At 53.3% G+C, this 18,576-nt stretch overlaps 1 protein-coding gene across 9 annotated transcripts in view; it reads right to left on the bottom strand.

Annotated features, from left to right (window-relative positions):
- PTPRT (protein tyrosine phosphatase receptor type T) overlaps window positions 1-18,576 on the bottom strand; it is a 928,354-nt gene that overhangs the window by 16,273 nt on the left and 893,505 nt on the right. For 5 of the 9 annotated variants that reach the window (XM_053926541.2, XM_053926540.2, XM_053926542.2 and 2 more), the window contains 6 exons: window positions 16,249-16,365; window positions 12,091-12,245; window positions 8,540-8,675; window positions 6,637-6,786; window positions 5,038-5,211; window positions 1,563-1,694 (listed from right to left, as the gene is read on the bottom strand). In XM_053926541.2, the coding sequence (XP_053782516.1) occupies window positions 1,563-1,694; window positions 5,038-5,211; window positions 6,637-6,786; window positions 8,540-8,675; window positions 12,091-12,245; window positions 16,249-16,365 (864 nt within the window). Of the gene's footprint in view, window positions 1-1,562; window positions 1,695-5,037; window positions 5,212-6,636; window positions 6,787-8,539; window positions 8,676-12,090; window positions 12,246-16,248; window positions 16,366-17,064; window positions 17,125-18,576 lie in introns of all 9 variants that reach the window. The other 4 variants (XM_053926537.2, XM_053926538.2, XM_053926539.2 and 1 more) reach the window with 1 other exon arrangement.

The raw sequence follows: 18,576 nt of genomic DNA, 5'->3' as shown, positions 1-18,576 counted from the left end.
TCCTTGGTCAGATCATCCCTCTATTTTCTGCACATTCGCAACACTCTCTGCCCAGCTCCTGGCTTCCAGGTTCTTCCTCCAGCTTCTCCTCCCCAATGGTCCCCAGCTGAGCTTTCTAAAAGGAACTCCATCTCACCACTGGGCAACCTCTTCAATATTTCTCCTCCCTATAGTAAGTGTTTTCGAACTGTGCTCCAAGGAACCCCAGGGGTTCCACAAAGGTACCCAGCAGAGGTGACTCTCTGAGAGGCACCAGGAAGATCCAAGAGACAAGGTGGGTGCAGCTCTAGACCTGCAAGGCTAGCAGGTCTCGGTCTTACCTCCTTCATATGTTGGGCTTACATGAAAACATTTGAAGAAATGATTCTGTTGCATATAAAATAAAAAAAAAACAAACCCATCTTACCATGCTCCTTAACCCGGCAAGGGCAGCCCTCTGCTAACTTCCTCACCACCCCTCCTGCTGGCACACCCCGCACCGAGCTGCTCTGCAGACAGGCCTGCACACATCCAGCCCACCCTGCCTCTGCCCCTGCGTTCCCTCTGCCTGAAATGTCCTTTCCCAGCTGCCTCATCCCCCACACACTGAATCTCTGCTGCCTTCTTCAAGGCCAAAGTCACCTTCTTTTTGAAGCCTTCCCTCGCCCTGTGGGCAGAATTAATTGCTCCCTGTTCCCTGCCAGCACAGCACTTGGCTGCTGACCTCTATTACAGCACTGCCACGCGGGCTGGGGACAATTTGCTCATGTGTCTCCGCAGCCAGACTGTGAGCTCCCGGAGAGCCGAGACTAGAGCTCAGAGCCACTTTCATGCTGTCCCCGCACAAGGCCCGCACTCACACGGAAATGTGCTGTGTTACTTTGAGCTTCCTTCAAGGCAGTGACAAGATTGCTTTTCTCAACCCCGAAGGGCCATTCTCACCTCCTCTACCCAGGAATGGCTGCCCTGCTGTGGGGACGTGGGCTCCAGAAGCTGTCCCATGACACATGTCCCGTGTCGTGAGTACAGGATGTGCTATAGGCACATGGTGCCTGGAGCTGTCAGGCCCAGAGAGGCTAAGGCATGAAACCTGCTGGACATGGGAGTCACCTGTGATGAAGCTGGGGCTTGGTTTGCTGGTCCCTGGGCAAAGGGTCCAAGGTTCAAGCCCCAGGCTCTGTCTGCACAGGCTACACTGTGGAGGGAGCCTGTGGTGGGGGTGGCCGGGCACCAGGATATTATGTGGGGCTGAAGACTCTCAGAGCTGGGGCGGCAGTCTCCTCTGTGAGCTCTGCCTGGCTTGGAACAGGAGTCTGGGGTGGAGGGCCAGACAAAACCCATCACCAGGGGGAGTCGTTGCTGGGATATGGAGAGCCCTGCAGTGGCAGGGCCTGCCGGGAGATGCCTGACCTTTGCCAGAGCTCCATGGGCTCGCCTGGGGCTCACAGCCTCAGGGCCCAACAGATGGCAGCTTGACTGGGCAGAGGCAGCCCTCTGCTGGGTCTTAGAGCTCTCCCTGCAGATGTAGGCATGGCTGCCCCAATGCACCTGAGCACTGAGGCAGTGGCCGGGCCTCCGCCTACCTGGGCAGTGTCCAGCTCGTTCAGCATCACCACGGAGGAGCAGTTGTAATCGAACACCAGCCTCCAGAAATCTGCCACGGTGTTGGGTAGCGGGTGCTGTGTGACCACGAAGGCAGCGGGCTGCTTGTGGCTCTGACAAAGGAAAGACACAGGCTTCATAAAATGTACATCCATCAGTGGGGTTCTGATGCAGGTGAGGCCCGGATGGCTGCCGGGGGCCCCGAGCCTGCCAAACAGACTGCACAAAGCACTGGCCATTCCGTCATCTCGGGCACCCTGGAGGCACAGGGGACCTTTTCATAACGGACTCATGCTCCTCCAAATGAAGACATTTCATTGGGAAAGTCACTCAGATGGGGATTAGCCAAATAAATTATTTGTGTCTCGGAGCTCAGCAAATAATCATCATTACAACATGAAATGAAAGATTCTGGATGCAGATTTGCTGCTCTGCTGGCCAAGGTCCCTCCTGGGATAAAAAGGGGTATCTTGTGTCCCTTTGCCCACAGTGCCGCAGGAGGGGCTGGCTCCATCTGAGTCAAAGAGCCCTCTGAAGGGGCTTGTATTGCAGGAGGCTCGCTCCTGCTCCAAGGCTGGAACATGGGCAGAGCTGGCCCAGCAGGTGATGGGTGCTGCATCCTATGAGCCAGTGGGGCAGCTCAAGGTGCCCAGGTTTTAGAGTCAGGCAGGCCTGGTTTCAAACCCAGCTTTCCCACTTGTACATTGTAAGTCATCCCTTCAGCCATTCATTCATTCATTCCTCCATCCATCCATCCATCCAAGCACCATTCACAAAGGGACTTTTTTGGTGCTAATCCCTGGCAAGTTATTAGATCTCTCCAGATCTCAGGTGCTTTATCTGGAAAATGGGAATCATAACTCCAGGGAGATGACCAAATGAGATTTGCATGTGAAAAGACCAGCAAGCAAGGATGGAGCTGTGAGCCCCCGTCAGGGCAGGCACGCCCTGGCTCGGTTCTTCGTCCTTGGCACGGGCACAGCGGCTGGCACACTTGATGCCCTGCACAGGTCTGTGGTGGGTGGAACCTGAGAAATAGTCCATATTTGCAACATGCTTTCTCGGGAGATAGTTCCTGTTGGAGTCCCAGCTGTTTTCGGGGGAGTCAGAAGTCAGCAGGAAGATGGGGAGAGGAGAGGAGCTCACCCAGCCAAAAGACCCTGCCAAAAGAGATTACCCAGAGCTCCTGTCTGTTATGTGATCTCTCAGTGCACTTATGGCAGAGAAAAAAAATGCCTTGTAGCTGTGGATGCCACCTATGCGCTAGGGTGTCCTGTCTTCTAAGGGTCTTTCCCTGGCCAGTGGAATGGTCACAGGAAGGTCTGGGACGGCAAACTAATTTTCCCCAAAGCCACACTCTAGCTGCCAACATCCACCTATGGCAAAGAATCCAAGCTTTCAGAAATGAAAAACTTGGGGATCAGACCCTTGACGCCATCACTTCTCAGCTACTTGACCTTGAGATAGTGATGGAAATACCCTAGCAGCCAGTAGTCCTCCCAAAATTGGGGATAATAATACAGCCGAATGTGGAACAAGGCAGTATAAGTCCTGAGCCCGCCATGGTGCCCGACACTCAGAGAATGTTAGTTTTCTTCCCTTGTCCCTGTCCCTATGATAAATGCCCTATTAGGCCAGCACGCCTTATCTGGAAATATGTTCGATATCCGTGCTCCTGCCGGGTTTCAGGGATCAGCTAGCAATCCATTTCATGGATAACATCATCCTTTACCAGGGAAACATTAAAAATTAACCCAGAGGACTTCATATTTTTCTGCTGGGAGCAAAGCTGCCATGGTTACCAGATAATGCACAGACTGAGCTGGAATACAGATAAGGATTTGTTTTCTGTAAGAAAGGCAAAGGCCCCAGTGAGGGCTCCCAGGAGAAATGCCCTGTGGACAAGGAGAATCCTATCAGCCTCAGAGCTCGCAGAAGGCACCTGACTCCAGGCCACACCTAACCTACCAGGCAGAGGCCAGGGGCATGTTTGATCCCTGCCTTGATGAGGGAGGCAGGGAGAGGGAGCTGTGACAAGTGGAAGACAAAGCTAGGAGGGATGCGCAAGTGTGGGTGCCCCGCCAGGCTATACACACACATACACCGACATGCACACACGCACACGTACATATCTACGTGCCTTGACCTTGGAATGCTCTAAGCTAAAGCCAGAGGTCTGCCCTCCACGTCCAGCTGTTTGATCTGACCAGACTCCCTGCTTGAGAAGCCAGGGTTTCCGGGGGAGGGGGAGGTTTAGGTACCCTCTGGGCAGAGGTCAGGGCAGGTCCCTGCAGGGCTGAGACAGACCTCTTGTCATCTCCCCACCTCCAGCACCTCAGACCCTGGGGAAGAGAGTTTCAGGAGGCTCAGAGGTCAGAGAAGTAGTTGGTCTTGACCCCAGGAGAGAGTAGCTCATGTTCCTGCCTGTTCCAGGTGGAACAGGAGACTCGCATGGGCTGGGTGGACGTGACCTCAGGCATGGTCAGGAAGGGGTCCCCAGAAGGAGCCCCAGAAGGGCTCATCCTCAATCAGGCAATGGTGTTCTCAATCCTGAGCATCAGAGGTAAGATGCCCGAGTCCCATAGGATTGAGTAAACCGTGGGGAGACTCGCTGAATGTACTCTAGAGTATGAGCCGGGGTCCTGGGTTCTGGTGTTTCTACTAGCTCCTGGGGCAACCTTCAGCAAGTCTCTTCCCCTCTTTAGCCTCAATTTCTCCTGCTGGAAAGTACTAGGATGAGACTAGACGATTCTGGTTCCTTCTGGCTGCAAACACCTCTGCATCCCAGAAGTGTAGGGACAAGAACCGGAAGAAGCTGGAGGACCCAGGGGAGAACCATACAAGGCAGTGGCATGAACCCACTGGGGTAGGGATGTAACCCCCTAATCCCAAACCGGGTCAGGTTGGGCACCTGGTGCTGGGAAAGCAGGAGACAGTGCCCCTAACAGAATAATCACATTCCCTCCACGCTCTCTTTGGTGTTCCCACCGTATTTACTGAGCACCTACTAGGTGCCATCCTCATTCTTACCTCAGCACAGGATTTATCTGGGAATCTGCCTGAGAGCTCCAGGGGTGCAGAACCTAGGTCTTCACCACCTTGTCCTCCCAGGGCCCAACCAAGGCCTGGCATGTAGTGTTTCCTGAACTGAACTCAAGGCTGAGGGTCAGCTCTGTTGGCAGCAGGGGCGGGGACTAGGTAGGCTGTGGTGTCGTGGGAGCCACTTTAAGGTTTTGGTCAATTCTTTCCAGACTCATTATGGGAGCAAAAGAGTCAAGAGCACAGCTAATACATAGGTTTGGACAAGGGCCTTCAGGGGGAGCAAAGGTCCTTGGGGGAAGCAAGAGAATACCTAGGGAGACTGGTCAGGGCCCTGGGGTCCAGCCACCTCCACCTTGCCGGGAGGCTTCTCCCTGCAAAGCTGGCAGGCGCGTTCCCTGGCGGGGCTCAGCTTACGTCCATCAGCGCCGCGTTGATGTAGTTGCTGGATTCCCCGTCCACTGAGATAAGGAAGGGCAGGCAGCGGTCCAGAGGCAGGACATCCATGCTCCGGTTCTTATCATGGTTCCGAGGCAGGAGCCCGATGCTGCAGTCCTCAGGCCGGACGTGGGGTGTCACAATGTTGAGGGTCTGTGGGCGCAAAGGCGGACAGAGAGACACAGCTCAGATGCTTGCCCAGAACAGAAGGACAGTGAGTGACGTTCAGACTCAGCCTAAACCCCCTTGTCCATCCTCCAAGCTTGGCCCTCTGGCACCTTTCCCAGGACTGTTCCTCTTCTGTAGTGATGTTCCATCATCATCTGCTGGCCTCTCGGGGCCCTATGAGCTGAGAGCCTCTTCCAGGGGCTGTGTGACACCGCCCTGATGCCAAGGCTGCAGGGGACACACTCGCCCACCCAGGGCTAGCCGGGAGGCCGTAAGGTCGGGGGCAGAGGTAGGGCATCCCTGATGAGTGTTAAACTGTGATCGAATGAAGAAATGATTTTACCAGCATGCCTCTCAGACAAAGCTGAGAATGGAAAGATGCTTGGAGGAGCTGCTCAGGATGGGTGAGAGGCCCTAAGGGGCCAACCCCTCGTATGTCTGGAGAACTTTAGGGCATGTGCTCTGCAGAGAGGTCTTGTGACTACGGGGCCCACACTGCTCTGCCCAGACAATCCACTGGATGCTGCGTGCAGCCGCCAGGGGTCTGTGTCTGCCACCCTCCCCTCAGTTCAAAATTCGGTCTCTATTCTGAATCAATGACGACTATCTGTTTGAAGGACATTAAGGTATTGGCCTGGCCAGGGTATCTGCCTGTGAACCATGGGCCCAGTATTTGCTCCTCTTGTCCTGGAGCTCCCTTGCTTCCTCCTGCCTGTTCTCAGCCCCTGTTGCCTGGTCTGACCTTGGCACTGACCCTGGGACAGTGGGCTGGACTCTGGCTCTGCCTTCCTCAGTGATTCACATCCAGGCATCCAGGCCAGAGCTGCCAACGTTCTGGCGGCGTGGCTCCAAGGTGCTGAGCTGCTATGCCTGAGCTGTGCTCCAGGGTGGTGCTTCTAAAGTTTAACGTGCAGACAAATCACCCAGAGATCTTGTTAAGTTGCAGGTTCCTGTTCAGTAGGTGTGTGTGGGGGACCCAGATTCTGCATTTCTAAAGCTCCCAGGGGACGCTGATGCTGTGGGTCTCCAGACCCCGCTTTGAGTAGTAAGGATCTAGGACAGTCCCCAACTATACAGAAATATTGAGAAAAGCTGCTTCTCTTCAGGGACAGAGGAACATGAAGTTCACACCTGCCTGTGTGGATTTGCTTGTCTCCACGGACAGCCTGGAACTAAATATGCCCTCAGGTCAGAAAGAGAGTCATCGTTAAAACAAGTGGCGGCCTCACTGAGCGATGGGTCCAGAGTGGCTCGTGGCTGTGCATTTTACGTTCTGGAGTTCGCTCTACAGCGTCTACTGCTGCAGACTCTGGGAGCGTGTGGACATATCAGTTCTCACAAAGCAAGCCCCACGAGTGTGCTCCATGCCCCTGAAGTCGGCTGTGCCACTGAGCTGGGATGTGCTCCTACCTGAAACTCGTCCTTGATTTGGCTGGAGTTGGTCTGCGGGTCCAGCCTGCTGATGTTGTAGTAGAGAGAGCGGAACTCGCACACGGGGATGGCGGTGTTGCCGCAGAGGCACGCTTCCAGGATGGCGTCATGCACGAACACGTACTGCTCCTGCAGGGCCGAGGGCGGAGGGGACAGGGCACCAGGTCAGGACAGCGGCCTGGGAGTATGCTGTCCACATGCCGTCCTGCGGCTGCGAAGGATGGGTGTGATTTATGCTGCAGAATAAATCACTTCTTCCTATCCTGTAACCGGAAGGGCCAAGTTTCCATGGTTTTTTTCAGTGACCATCTGAGCTACAGTGAGTTTGGTCCCTCATGTTAGATTGAACAGCACAGTCACAGGTAAAACGTTAGCAACTTGTGGACATGCTACAGCAGGTGCTCTTGGTGTCCTGCCCATGTCCCCTCTGCTGTCACCAGGACCTGCTCAAGGCCGCTTATGCAGATACCTGGGGTTCACACGGAGGGCTTTTCCTTAGTCCCAGGGGATCACCTGGGCTGTGTGCAGGGTGAGCTAGCAGGGCCGAGGAGCTAAGGCCCCCGACAGGACTCGCCAGCAATACCAGGTGGAGAGTTTGGGGACAAAGACCTAAGTCCCCTCTCTCCCAGGTGGGATACTTGGGAGAGCGTGTTCCACACTGTCACAGAGCTCCCAGGACAGGACTCCAGGGTCCATAGTGTCCAACAGCTTGTAAAACATTTTAGCAGGGTCAGAAAGCTTGGTTTCCTTCCCTTCGCTCTCGCCAGACAGAGTGTCTTGGGATTCCCTCCCACATCAACCATTTACCCTCCACTTCTTGTCTCAGGGGCTGCTCCCCAAACATGTGACACCCCCTAAGCCACCTCAGTCCTTTATGCCTTGCTGTTCTCTTCTCCTGGACACCAACCTCCCCTTTCTATGCCTCACTTCCTCTGGAAGGTCTTCTCTAAATTCACCAGGAGGAAGTTGGTGCTGTAACTTCCAGGCCTTTAACGAAGATTTGTTGAGTGACTGCTCTCCTGCAGAACTTGGCCCATCCCTTCATATAAAATGCTTATCTAGACACATAACGATGAGGTACTTGAATGCCTGTCTCCCCCAGCAGACAGCAAGGACCTCAGCGTGTCTAATGTGAGCCGGCGAGCCTGCCTCCCGTATGCGCGTCCCTGGGAAGAGAAGAAGTGGCCTCCTGGCTTTAGCAGCCTCCCAGGAAGCCTGCAGACTGGCCTGCGGGAGCTGCCGCAGGGCTGTAGCAGGATCCCATGTGTCCAAGCCTGTAAGTGACCGGCCATGCCCACAGCCACAGGCAGTTTCCCTTTGCAGGGTTGGTGATATGCCCCGGCTCTGACTGCCCTGGCACTCGGAGCTGTCACCAGAACCAGAAGATGGGCTGGTTATGGGAGTGACACATCATGGCCTCGAGGGCAGGGGCTGTGTGTTCTCTCCCTTGGAATCCCTGGCACCTGGGTTAGGCACTCAGTAACTTCCCTGATTAAGCCATCCTGGCAGTGACTGAAGCAATGCTGGGTACAGAGCAGGCATTCAATAAATGCCTGTCCTTCCCTAGCTCTCTTCTCCTTCACCCAAGGCAGGGGTATGATTCAAAGAATATCTTTTAGTCCCTGCTCTCATTCAGTCCCCGCTTGGATGCCCTCAGAGATGGGGAACTCATCACCATTCCTCATTGGTGGGAGTCCCTGAGCTGTGGCACTGCAGGGCTGGCAGGGTGTCCTAGCTTCTATGGTGTCTCACTCACTGCCATTTCTCCCACGCCCAGGTCCTTTTCTACAGGATGCCACCACCCATGGGTATTTCTGCTCTCCTAGGCTTCTCCTGGGTTGGGGCTGCTGGAGGTGGACCGGCTCAGTCCCCCAGGACCCACCTCTGTCTGCACCAGGTTGACCCTCTGGGCCCGGAGCTCACGCACGCAGTTGAAGATGTCCACCACCCCTTCGTTCTCGGCCATGTCGAGCATGGTGTCGATGGCGATGAAGCAGCCGGTCCTCCCGGCTCCAGCACTAGAAGAAAGGACAGGGGTCTGTGCCAGGGACTTGGGGCAGGACCAGCCCTGGGCAGGCCCCTGACACGCCCTGTCCCCAGGGACCCTGCAGAGAGGTGACACACTGCAGAGGTCAGACAGAATGGTCTGAACCCCATCATTACTGGGAGATCCTGAGCAAACGGCTAAACTTAGAACCGCAGATCTCTCATCGTCAAACGGGAGAGCACTGTCTGTCTCTGGGGCTCTTCGACCGCGGTTGGCTTATTTTTGTTGTGAGCATTTAGCAAACCCTCACGTGGCACTTAACAAGCTCCAGACATTGTTCTATGTGCCTCACCAGTGTTACCTGTTGATTCTCTGATGAGGTTGTTAGGAAGTTTCTCACCCCGTTTCACAGGTGGGAAAACTGAGGCACAGGGTGCTTCCCTTGCACAAGGGCTGTCACAGCTGGGACTCTACCCCAGGCAGGCTGGCTCCGGGGTCAGTGCTCTTACACTCCCGGTCGTAGTAACAGTCGTAGCGCATTCACATGCTTACACGACACGTATGCATGCAGTTTCCTCATCTGGTGACTAAAGGTGATCCGCCTGAAAGGTACCCAGCGCACCGGAGATGCCTGAAAACACGGCAGCCCACTTCCCTCCCTCCATATCACGCTTTCTTTTATCTTCTTCAGTAAATGGGTTGACAGATGGAAGCAAGGAAGGAGAGGCCGGAGAAATCAGAGAGCAGGGAGTGAGAGGGCCGAAACCAGCTCTTCTGAGTGGTCCCAAAGGCAGAGCGTGAGTCCCAAGTCCCATGTCCCCACCCTGGGTTTGGCTCCACCTGCACCAGCTCTCCCAGGGTCATGGAGCAGGAGCAGCCATGAACTCAAGCAGCTGCCAGCCCCAAGACCCTGGTCTGGGGTCAAGTCTCCTGGTCCAGACTGGATTCTGATGGCCGGGGGCTTCTTTTAGGAGATCTCAGACCAAGTCCAAAATGAGAAAAACAAACAAAACCTCAAGGAGACCCTGTGGACCTTCCAGATCAGGGCTGGGCTCCAAAGCCGGAGGCCATGACTGCGTTTCCTTAAATGCGTGTGGTTCTGGGAGTGAAGGCCCAGCTGTCAGGGAGGCTGTTCGGCTGTGTTTCTGTCTCGTTTCCCTCATGGAGACGAGCGTCCTTGACTCATAATGTGGAAAAGAAAGGAACACAAAGAGGAAGAATGATGGGACCATAGGGAAAGCGATACTGGCTGACCACGAGTCCAAGGAGGACAGGCCAGTGGGGACTGTCACCAACAATGATCTGGAAGGCAGACCCCTGGGAACCCACCCCCAATGGTCTGGAAAGCAACCCGTGGGAAGCAGAGTCTTCACGTCCGGCAACATTTCCTGGTTTGAATGAAGTCTGAGTTGTACTTGGCCTACTACACTTCATCTCCATCCGTCCAGACCCCCAGAAGGGACTCAGCAGGCTGGGGCCTTGGGGCCTAAGAGCCACCCTATCTGTGTCTTCTCCCCAATCTCACCCCCAACCTGTTTAGGGGAAAGAACTAACTTGACTTGAGTTTGAATCTTGGATCCCTCGCCTGGTGTCCATGAACCTGTTTTCTTCCACATATATCACACCTCCCTGCAGGGCTCTCGTGAGGGCTGAGCGATGCTTGTTTCAGCATCCCATGCCAATTAAGCTCATGCTCTCTGGCGTCAGACCCCTGGGATCAAATTCTTGTTCCACCACTTACTGGCTACGTGACCTCCTTGGGTAAATGACTCACCCACTCCAGGTTTCAATATTGTCACCCAGGAAATGAGGCTGATAAACAATAAACAGACCCACCAGGTAGCATCAATAGCACAGTACATGTAAACTGCATGAAATTATGTGGAAAAGCATAATGCATGTAAATTACTTTGCCCTGTGCCTGGCTACATAGCAATTTCTCAATAAATGGTTGCTACTGATATTCAACAAATATTTATTAGGTGCCTCTTAGGCACTGGATGCTGGGGTTGGGACTGGGGATGTGAAGGTGGGTAGGACATGGTTCCTGTCCCGAAGGGTTGGCAGTCCGGAGTGGGGGACAGCATTAAGAGGCAGAGTACTGTGATATTTTTAAGTGCTTACACATGCCCAGAATTCTCTTAGGCACCCAGCATATGTTAGCCAACCCATTTCATCTTCAGAAGAGCCCCCGGAGCAGGTGCCATCCCGCTCAGGTACACTGAGGTGACTTGCTACAGAGATGAGACACAGAGGCATCGTGCAAGGAGGGCCTGCTAACTGTTTGCCATGGTCTCCCTTTTCCCTTACTCCTGCTCTGGCTGCTTTTTGGGGCACACGACTTGGAGGCTAACGTTCTATTGTCCTTGGATTGTAAAGAGATGGAAAGCAGAGAAAAGATGCAAAACTCTTAGACAGCCCAGGGGGTATGTGGAGTGTGACCTCCTAATCCTCAATTGCCTGGCCATCTGTGAAATGGGATTTCTGATCCTCACCTCTGCACCGTGGGTTGGGAAAGTAGGTGCATGTGAGAAAGGGGTGGCTCTGAGATCGCGCCAGTTTGTGGAGCCTCTCTGTGACTTGACTCAAGACCTTGACTGATGGGGTGCTGCCAGGGCAGGGATAAGATAAACTGCACGCAGGGTCTGGAAGATGGGCTGGCCCAGTCACACTGGAAAAGAGTCAGTGGGAAGGAGGGGGGCAGTGGCACAGGCTCGCTGGCCTTCAGGTCTGGACGTCCACCCTCCTCCAATCCTTCATGCCCTTGACGGGGTACTTTATCTCCATTTAGGAGGATTCAAAGCCGTGCCCGTCATTCCCAACACGGCTTTCCAGGTCAGAGCTGAAAATGCCTGTTCTCCACAGGAAGGAGGAACCTGACGCTGCCCATTTACTCTCTGTTAGGGACCCTGCAGGCCAGCAACTGATTTTTAACATAACACATGTGAAGAGAAGCCCCTTCCACCGCGGCTGCCCACTGCCACGTCCAGGAGCTGAGGGCGAGCATCTGGAGGGAAGTGCGTTAGATATCCCCGCTCCGCTGCTGCACACCTGTGTGACCCGAGCGAGGTGTCCGCCTGCTCAGCACCTCAGTGTCTGTACCTGTCAAGTGGGGATGATAACGGTGCCCGCCTCTCAAGGTTGGTGAGAAGTAAATGAACTCATGTGGGTAAAGGGAACATGCAGCAGACGCTGTCCCACGGGGGGCTTTACTGTTTCTGGACAACAGAGGTAACAATGACTGCTCAGGCCATGCCTGCTGTTCTTGCTAGACCTCAGCAGAAAGCACTGGGCACTGCGGACACAGACAGGGGAGTCTTTAATGCAAAGAATAAAGGTCACTGGACAAAATGGTATCTCCCTCCAGGAGAGAGCAGAGCTGTAGAGGGTCCCTTTTAGAGCTGGTCAGGGTTGGGGGTGGGGCTGGGAGGGGGACTTTCACTTACCTGCAGTGGACCACAATGGGCCCGGCTTCAGGAGGGTTGAGGAACTTGACCTGGCGGACGAAGCCCAGGAGGCCAGTGGCATAGCAGGGGACGCCGTGGTCGGGCCAGCTGGTGAAGTGGAAGAGGCGGAGCTCCCGGATCTCATGGTAGCCTTTCTGAGGAGAGAACGGGCCTCTGTTCCTCCAGCTGCTTTCCCCACCCACCCTGTCCAGCACCCATGGGGAGCCACGGCTGCGGTGCTGAGGAACCGGTCTCCCTGCTGTCGGGGATGACAGGCCCTCGAAGGGTTCCTAGGTGCTGCTGCACAGAGGGATCCTGTGATCTGTTACGTCTGGGAACTTGGGAAGCAGATACAGTGAAGTCATTGCATGACTGCAGGACTTGTCAGAGCCTTGCTAATGCACATCTGGATCCCCAAGGGGGCGCTATAACACCCCCAGGTTTGCCCAAGGGACCAAGTGTTTCAGGGAACTTGTACTCGGCAGAACAGATTCAGAGAAACATTGGCTTTAAACACCAAGTTCAAATCACTTCTAGTGGAATTGGAGGCCTTGCAGTGATTAAGGTCTGGGGTCCTGTTTCTGTGGCTTTAAACAAATTACCAGAGCCTTTTATGAATTAGATTCTTATCTATAATTATAAGGTAGGGAACAAATGAGAGTAGAGCTTCTCTGACTGATGGGGCGTGGGGCCTAGAGCTCCTACCGGTTTCCCTTCTCTCCTCCCTCGCATGGACGCCCTCCAGTCCAAGGGACAGTTCTGTGACTATTCTGGGGTCAGGTCCCACCTCTGAGCTTTTGTTTACGCAGTGCCCTTTCCCGCCTTTTCCACTTAGCAGTCTTCTGGAGATACCTGGATAGCACTGAATAGGAAGCATGTTCGATTGTTCATTCTTTCCATTAAAGAATATTCACCAAGGGTTACCTGTGCCCGGCCATGTGTTAGGCACTAGGAAGGTTGAAATAAAAGCCTCTGTCCCTGGAACAGCTCATGGTCTAGTTGGGGAGGCAGACTCCTGGATGGATAATTCTATTCAAGTACATAATGGAGTGTCAGCTAGCCCCTTCTGGGCATAGGAGAAATCAGGGAAGGCTTCCTGGAGGAGGTGATACCTGACCTGCATCTTGAAACATATTACTAGTGAAAATAATGGCTGACATTATTAATCATAGACTAGGTGTCTGCCACTCTCTGGACACTTCAATGTATTAATTCATTGAATTGTCATACCAATCCTCGTATTGTTATCTCCTTTTTATGGATGAAGAAATTGAAACTGAGCAAGGTTAAGTAACAGGCCCACGGTCATACGACTAGGAAGCTGTGAAGTTACAATCTGAACCCTGGCTGCTGGCCCCCCAGTCTGAACTCCTAAGCATCAGGATGCACCGCTGTCTGAGCATCCTGGTTGAAGAGAGGGAGGGCTTCCTAGGCAGAGAGGCAGCGCAGGCAGAGCTCGGGGACAGGACTTTGCACCAAACTTGCAGAACCACAAACAGCCTAGGGCAACTCCAGAGCGAACGGAAGAGAGGCGAGGGCGGACAGCAGGACTGGGGTGGACGGCTGGGTGGGTGCTGGATCCTGGAAGGCCTGGAATTCCTCTTTCAGGCCTTTGGACTTATCCCAGAGGCACTGACTGGGGAAGACAGGGAGGCTGCCCAGAGGGCTGCACAGAAGGGGCAGTGCATCAGATTTGCATTGTAGGAGGGTCACGCCGGCTACTGTGTGGAGGAGGGATTTGGCTGGGTGGGTTGGGGAGCTGTGCAGAGGGCACCGTCGATGGTCACCCAGACCCCCTTTCCTGGGCCAGCCCCCCTTGCTGCTTGCCCCAGCTACTCTGACTCTTGGCTGCAGACAGCTCAGAGTTACCTCTTAATCAGAGAATTGCTCTCAGCCCCGAAGGAGCCACCTTTCCTGGGTTGGGAGCCAAGAGTGGGACCAGGATGAGGCTGGTCCCCAGCTGAGACCAATACCCTTGCTCTGATCCTTCTCTTTACTGCCCTGTCCTGCCTCTCTCTGTCCCCTCCTCCTCAGAGTTCTCCCTGACACATTAGCAAGGGGACCCAAATCCTGCTCTCAGCTCTGCTTCTTGGAGACTCAAACTGAGACGGGGCAAGGCTAGAGGCAGGGAGCCCCGTTAGGAGACTGCTGCAGGGCCCAGGAGGGCCCAGGCGGGAATGAACAAAGGCCTGAGTTAAGGCTCCACTGGTCGAGCTGAAGGAGGAGAAGAGAAAACAGCTTCAGGAATACTTGGGGTTTTTTGCCCCAACCTCTGAATCAGCTCAGCCCCAGGAAGCCCTTGTTTGCGCCCTCACCAGGCTGTGCTGTGACTATTTATGTCTCTCTGATAGACTGTGTTCTCTTCAAGGGCAGACACTGCTTCCTGTTAATTTCTGGGTCCCCAGCTCAGGAGCTAATTTTGAGCTAATAACACAGGCAGTGTCCACTGAGCTCCTGCCTGAATGCAGTGCAGAGCCTGGGCATGCTGAGTGAATCCCTGGAGGCCTGTGTCTTCCTAGGGGTAATACTGTCCCTTGTGATTGAAAGAAAACCAGAAAGACAACCCAAGAAAGGACTCCACCTGCTGGGCTGCCTGCCATTCCCCAAAGCCTCCGTGACTGGGGTCTGGTGCCAAGATAGGCCGTCATCTTGGGTGGGGTGTCACGTCCCCAGTCACTGTGTGGTAGATGAGATGGGTACCCCACCCAGATCCTCTCTGGGGGCTGTGCTCCAGGCCTCAGCTGCAGGAGTGGTGGCTGCTAGTGATTCACAGGTGCCCCCTTTCTGGAGAAGCACCCTCAGCTGACAGGAGCCAGCTCACCTTGAAGGTTACCCCTCAGTGCCCGACTGAGGCAAGGAGCCAACTCTATGGCGTGGTTCATGCTCTGAGGCCCCTGTGAATCAGGCCAAAGCTAGACTTCCCCTTCTCTCTTCTGCTTCCCTTCCTTTCTTCCAAGTTTCTCTCTAGAGTGGTCCCCTGATAAACCTTGTGCATCTGCACCCCTGTCTCCGGCTCTGCTTCCAAGGAAATTGACCTAAGACCACATCAATGAAGCTGTGGTCCTCCATCCAGTGGGAGCGCTGCAGGGAGCAAATGGTATGTCCAGCACTCAGCTGTGCCCAAAGGACTGGCCCTTGTCAAATCCCAACGGGGCAGTTCTCAAAGCACTGAAGTCCCCAGTGCTCTGAACCCTCAGGCCGGTGGCCACTGGGTCCATAAATGCTGTTGCTTTTAGAAAGTGGCAACTGGGTTGGAGTGGAAGTGACAATGAACTTCCAGTCAGGGGCTTACCACATGTAAATCCTGCTCTGGCCACCTTGGAGCTGGGTGACTTTGGACAACTGACTTAAATGCTCTGTGCCTAATTTTTTCCATCTATAAAATGAAAGTAATAATCATGTCTACCTCAAGGGGTTGTTAGGAGGATTTTGAGTTAATTTATGCAAAGCACCTGGTTTGGTAAGGGTTCAATAAATGTTAGCTATCATTCCAATAGTAATGATATAGTAACAATGGTTTTGTAATAATTAAATTATAAAGATGAGAATTATAATTTGCAAATCACATTCTTGCTCTCCTGCCGCCTGGCCTCCTATTCTCAGTGCCTAGACCAGCGCTTCTCAGTTCCGACACTGTTGGCATTTTGGACTGGATAGTTCTTTGTTGTTTGGGGCTGGCCGTCCTGTGCATTGTAGGATGTTTATCAGCACCTCTGGCCTCTACCAGGTAGATGCCAGTAGCACCTCTCCTTCCTCTGTTTTGGCAACTAAAAATTGCCAAAGGTCTCCTGCTGGACAAAATCAATCTGAGTTGAGACCCACAGGCCTAGAACATACTCAAAAAATTTCCCCCTCGTTGTTTGTCTAAATGCCTCCTCCTCCAGGATGCCCCCTCTGACCACCTCTTGTCTCCACTTGTGGCATGTTTCTTTTGTGGCTTTAATCACCACGTGTTATTATTCCATTTATTTGTTGAATTCTGTTCATCCCTCTTGCTGGAGGTGGGATCCTTTGGATCTGGAGCCACATCTAACTGGATTGCTGATCTGTCCATCACAGGACGGGCACAGAGTGAACCTCACTCACTGTGTATCCTGAATGGACAGGCCAGCTGGCTCGCCTAGTGGACAGGCTGCCCACAGCCACAGGGATGCTTACCTTTTGGACCGTGAAGGTGCGTATGACATATTCTGCCAGGGGCTCTGTTTCAATCAGGGTGACTTTAATGTCTCCATAGACCTCCGTGTCATCTGGCCAGTATCGCACACACTTTACCTGTGTGAAAGGACAGAGACAAAGACATATGAGCAGGTAGCTGAGTGTAAGCGGCCGCCTCATCTGGCTTTCCCGTTCAAATAAACCCAAGGGTGACTTTGGTGGCATTTCAGTCCAAGGGGTTCTCAGCTGGCCAGGGATCGGCAAAGTGCACAGGGCCATGCTCACTGCCAGAGGAGCGTGGAGCCATTAGGGATAATGGTAGTACCTTCTTTTGCAGAGTTCCTTATAATTTTCAAATCCGTTATCAAATAATAGATCTAGGTGAGATAGGTGGGTAGTGGTATCCCCAGGTTACAGATGAAAATAATACTCAAGTTTGGAGGGTTTGGTGGCTTGTCCAAGGTCACGTGGCTGGTTTTCTATCTTTGGCTGAATGGTATATCAGGCTGGGGCAGCTGATACCAGCAGAGCAGAGATGAGAATAGAAGGTGGGAAATAGTGAGGAGGTGAAAGCAGAAGTGGTCGGGAGAGGGACATTAGTAGTAAGATTTGGTCACTGGGGGCTGGAAGGAGAAGGCTCTCGGCTCTGGGAGGATGGAAGGTGCTGGGCTCGAAGGGAAGACTCTGCCGCGGCTCTCTGCCGGGGCAGTGGGTGCGGAGGCTACGAACAAGCCATTCCCCCATTCGACTCTAAGTCACACTCCGCAGGAGGAAAAAGAGATCATGGTTTTCCCCTTAAAAGAACAAAAGCATTACCATTCCGGGGGACGCCGCACGGCCTAGAGTGGCATTTCCCACAGTGTGTTCCGCTGGGTGCTAATAGGTGTTAGGTAAAGAACAAGAAAACAAAAAACAAACAAAAAAGGTTTTGTGGTCAAATGAGTTTGGGAAATGCTGGATTAAACAAAGTTAAACGGGCTGTTTCGCTAGAGGACTGCTCAGCGGGTTTCACGTGCTACTGCTAACGTTTGGTTTGGTTTGGTTTGGTTTTTGACTCTCCGGAAGGGGCAAAGAGCACACAGCATTTCCCAAACGTATTTAACCATGGAACCCTCTTCTCACTACGCATCCTGCAGACCAGCATCCCGTGGAACCCACTTAGGGAAACGCTGGTAGGGCGCCACAGGCTTCGGAGGCAAATGGGTGAATTGCATGATTCTAACACGCAGCAGCTGTGCAGCTTCCAGGACGTGCTGAAGGCCTCTTAGAGCTTCAGCTTCTATGCCTGATGACAGCTATACTTCTTGAGTGTTCCCTGTGTCTAACGCTGTCTCCTACAAACACTTTACATGTATTTTTTAATCATTTATCACTATAACCACATAGATATTGTTATCCCCATTTTACAGATGAGTAATCAGAAGCACATGGAGGCTAAGAAAATTGCCCAAGGTCAACAGTTAGGAAGGGATGGAGCCAGGGCCTCTGAAAAATTACCAGGAACACTGTTTTGTACCATTGGTTGGAGAAATAAAGTTAACACATGGTAGGGTCTGGTGCAGGGCTTGGCCAGGCAGGAGTCCCATTAAGAGATGGATTTCCTGTTCCCTTCCCAAATCCAAATTAGATTCATCATCCACCCATCCAGGGAACCTGTCTCTGATGTGGGATATGTCATAGAATGGGCTGGAACTTGCCTCTGGATTCTTAAATCCTGGGATGGTGCTATGTCCACAGTAACCACAGCCTGGGCCGTAGACCCTGGGAAGCAGTCCTGGGTGGAGGCCCCATGGACACTAGGATGAGAATCGAGAGTTGGAGACCCTGTCTGGGTTCCAGCTGGTTCCTACTTCAGGGTAGTTACTCCACCCCTTTGGGTCTGTTTCCTCATCTGTAAAACTGGGAATGGAGTGGGCTCACGGGTCAAGTCTCTCCTGGCTCTGCACTCCTTCTAGGGCATGAGAGGTCCACAGCCCTTTACTGGATCATGACTCACAGCCCAGATCTCCCTTTCCCATGATCTTGGAGGCCAGGATTCTATTTTGATGAATTAATCTAGCTCTAGCCAAAGCAAAAACTTACCTGCCCACTCTTCAGTTAGCCCATAAGAGTCCCTCTTCATTCTAGTGTGCGCGCATCCTGCCTATGAATCCAGTAGCCCACCCACCCACATGCTACAGTTTACCAAGTAGGCGACACCAAGCTGAGCACAGCACTCCCATTTCTAAGCCTTAGGAGGAGCTGAGGACCACCCAGGAGAGACTCGAGATAGAGCAGAGCGACAGACCAAGGCCTGAACCCTGAAGAAGGTGGAGGTTTAGAGGTTAG

This window comes from Desmodus rotundus, chromosome 6 (genome assembly GCF_022682495.2).
Source record: "Desmodus rotundus isolate HL8 chromosome 6, HLdesRot8A.1, whole genome shotgun sequence".
Lineage (NCBI taxonomy): Eukaryota > Metazoa > Chordata > Mammalia > Chiroptera > Phyllostomidae > Desmodus > Desmodus rotundus.
The sequence above is the reverse complement of the archived record's forward strand: the minus strand, read 5'-3'. Positions and strand labels throughout refer to the sequence as shown.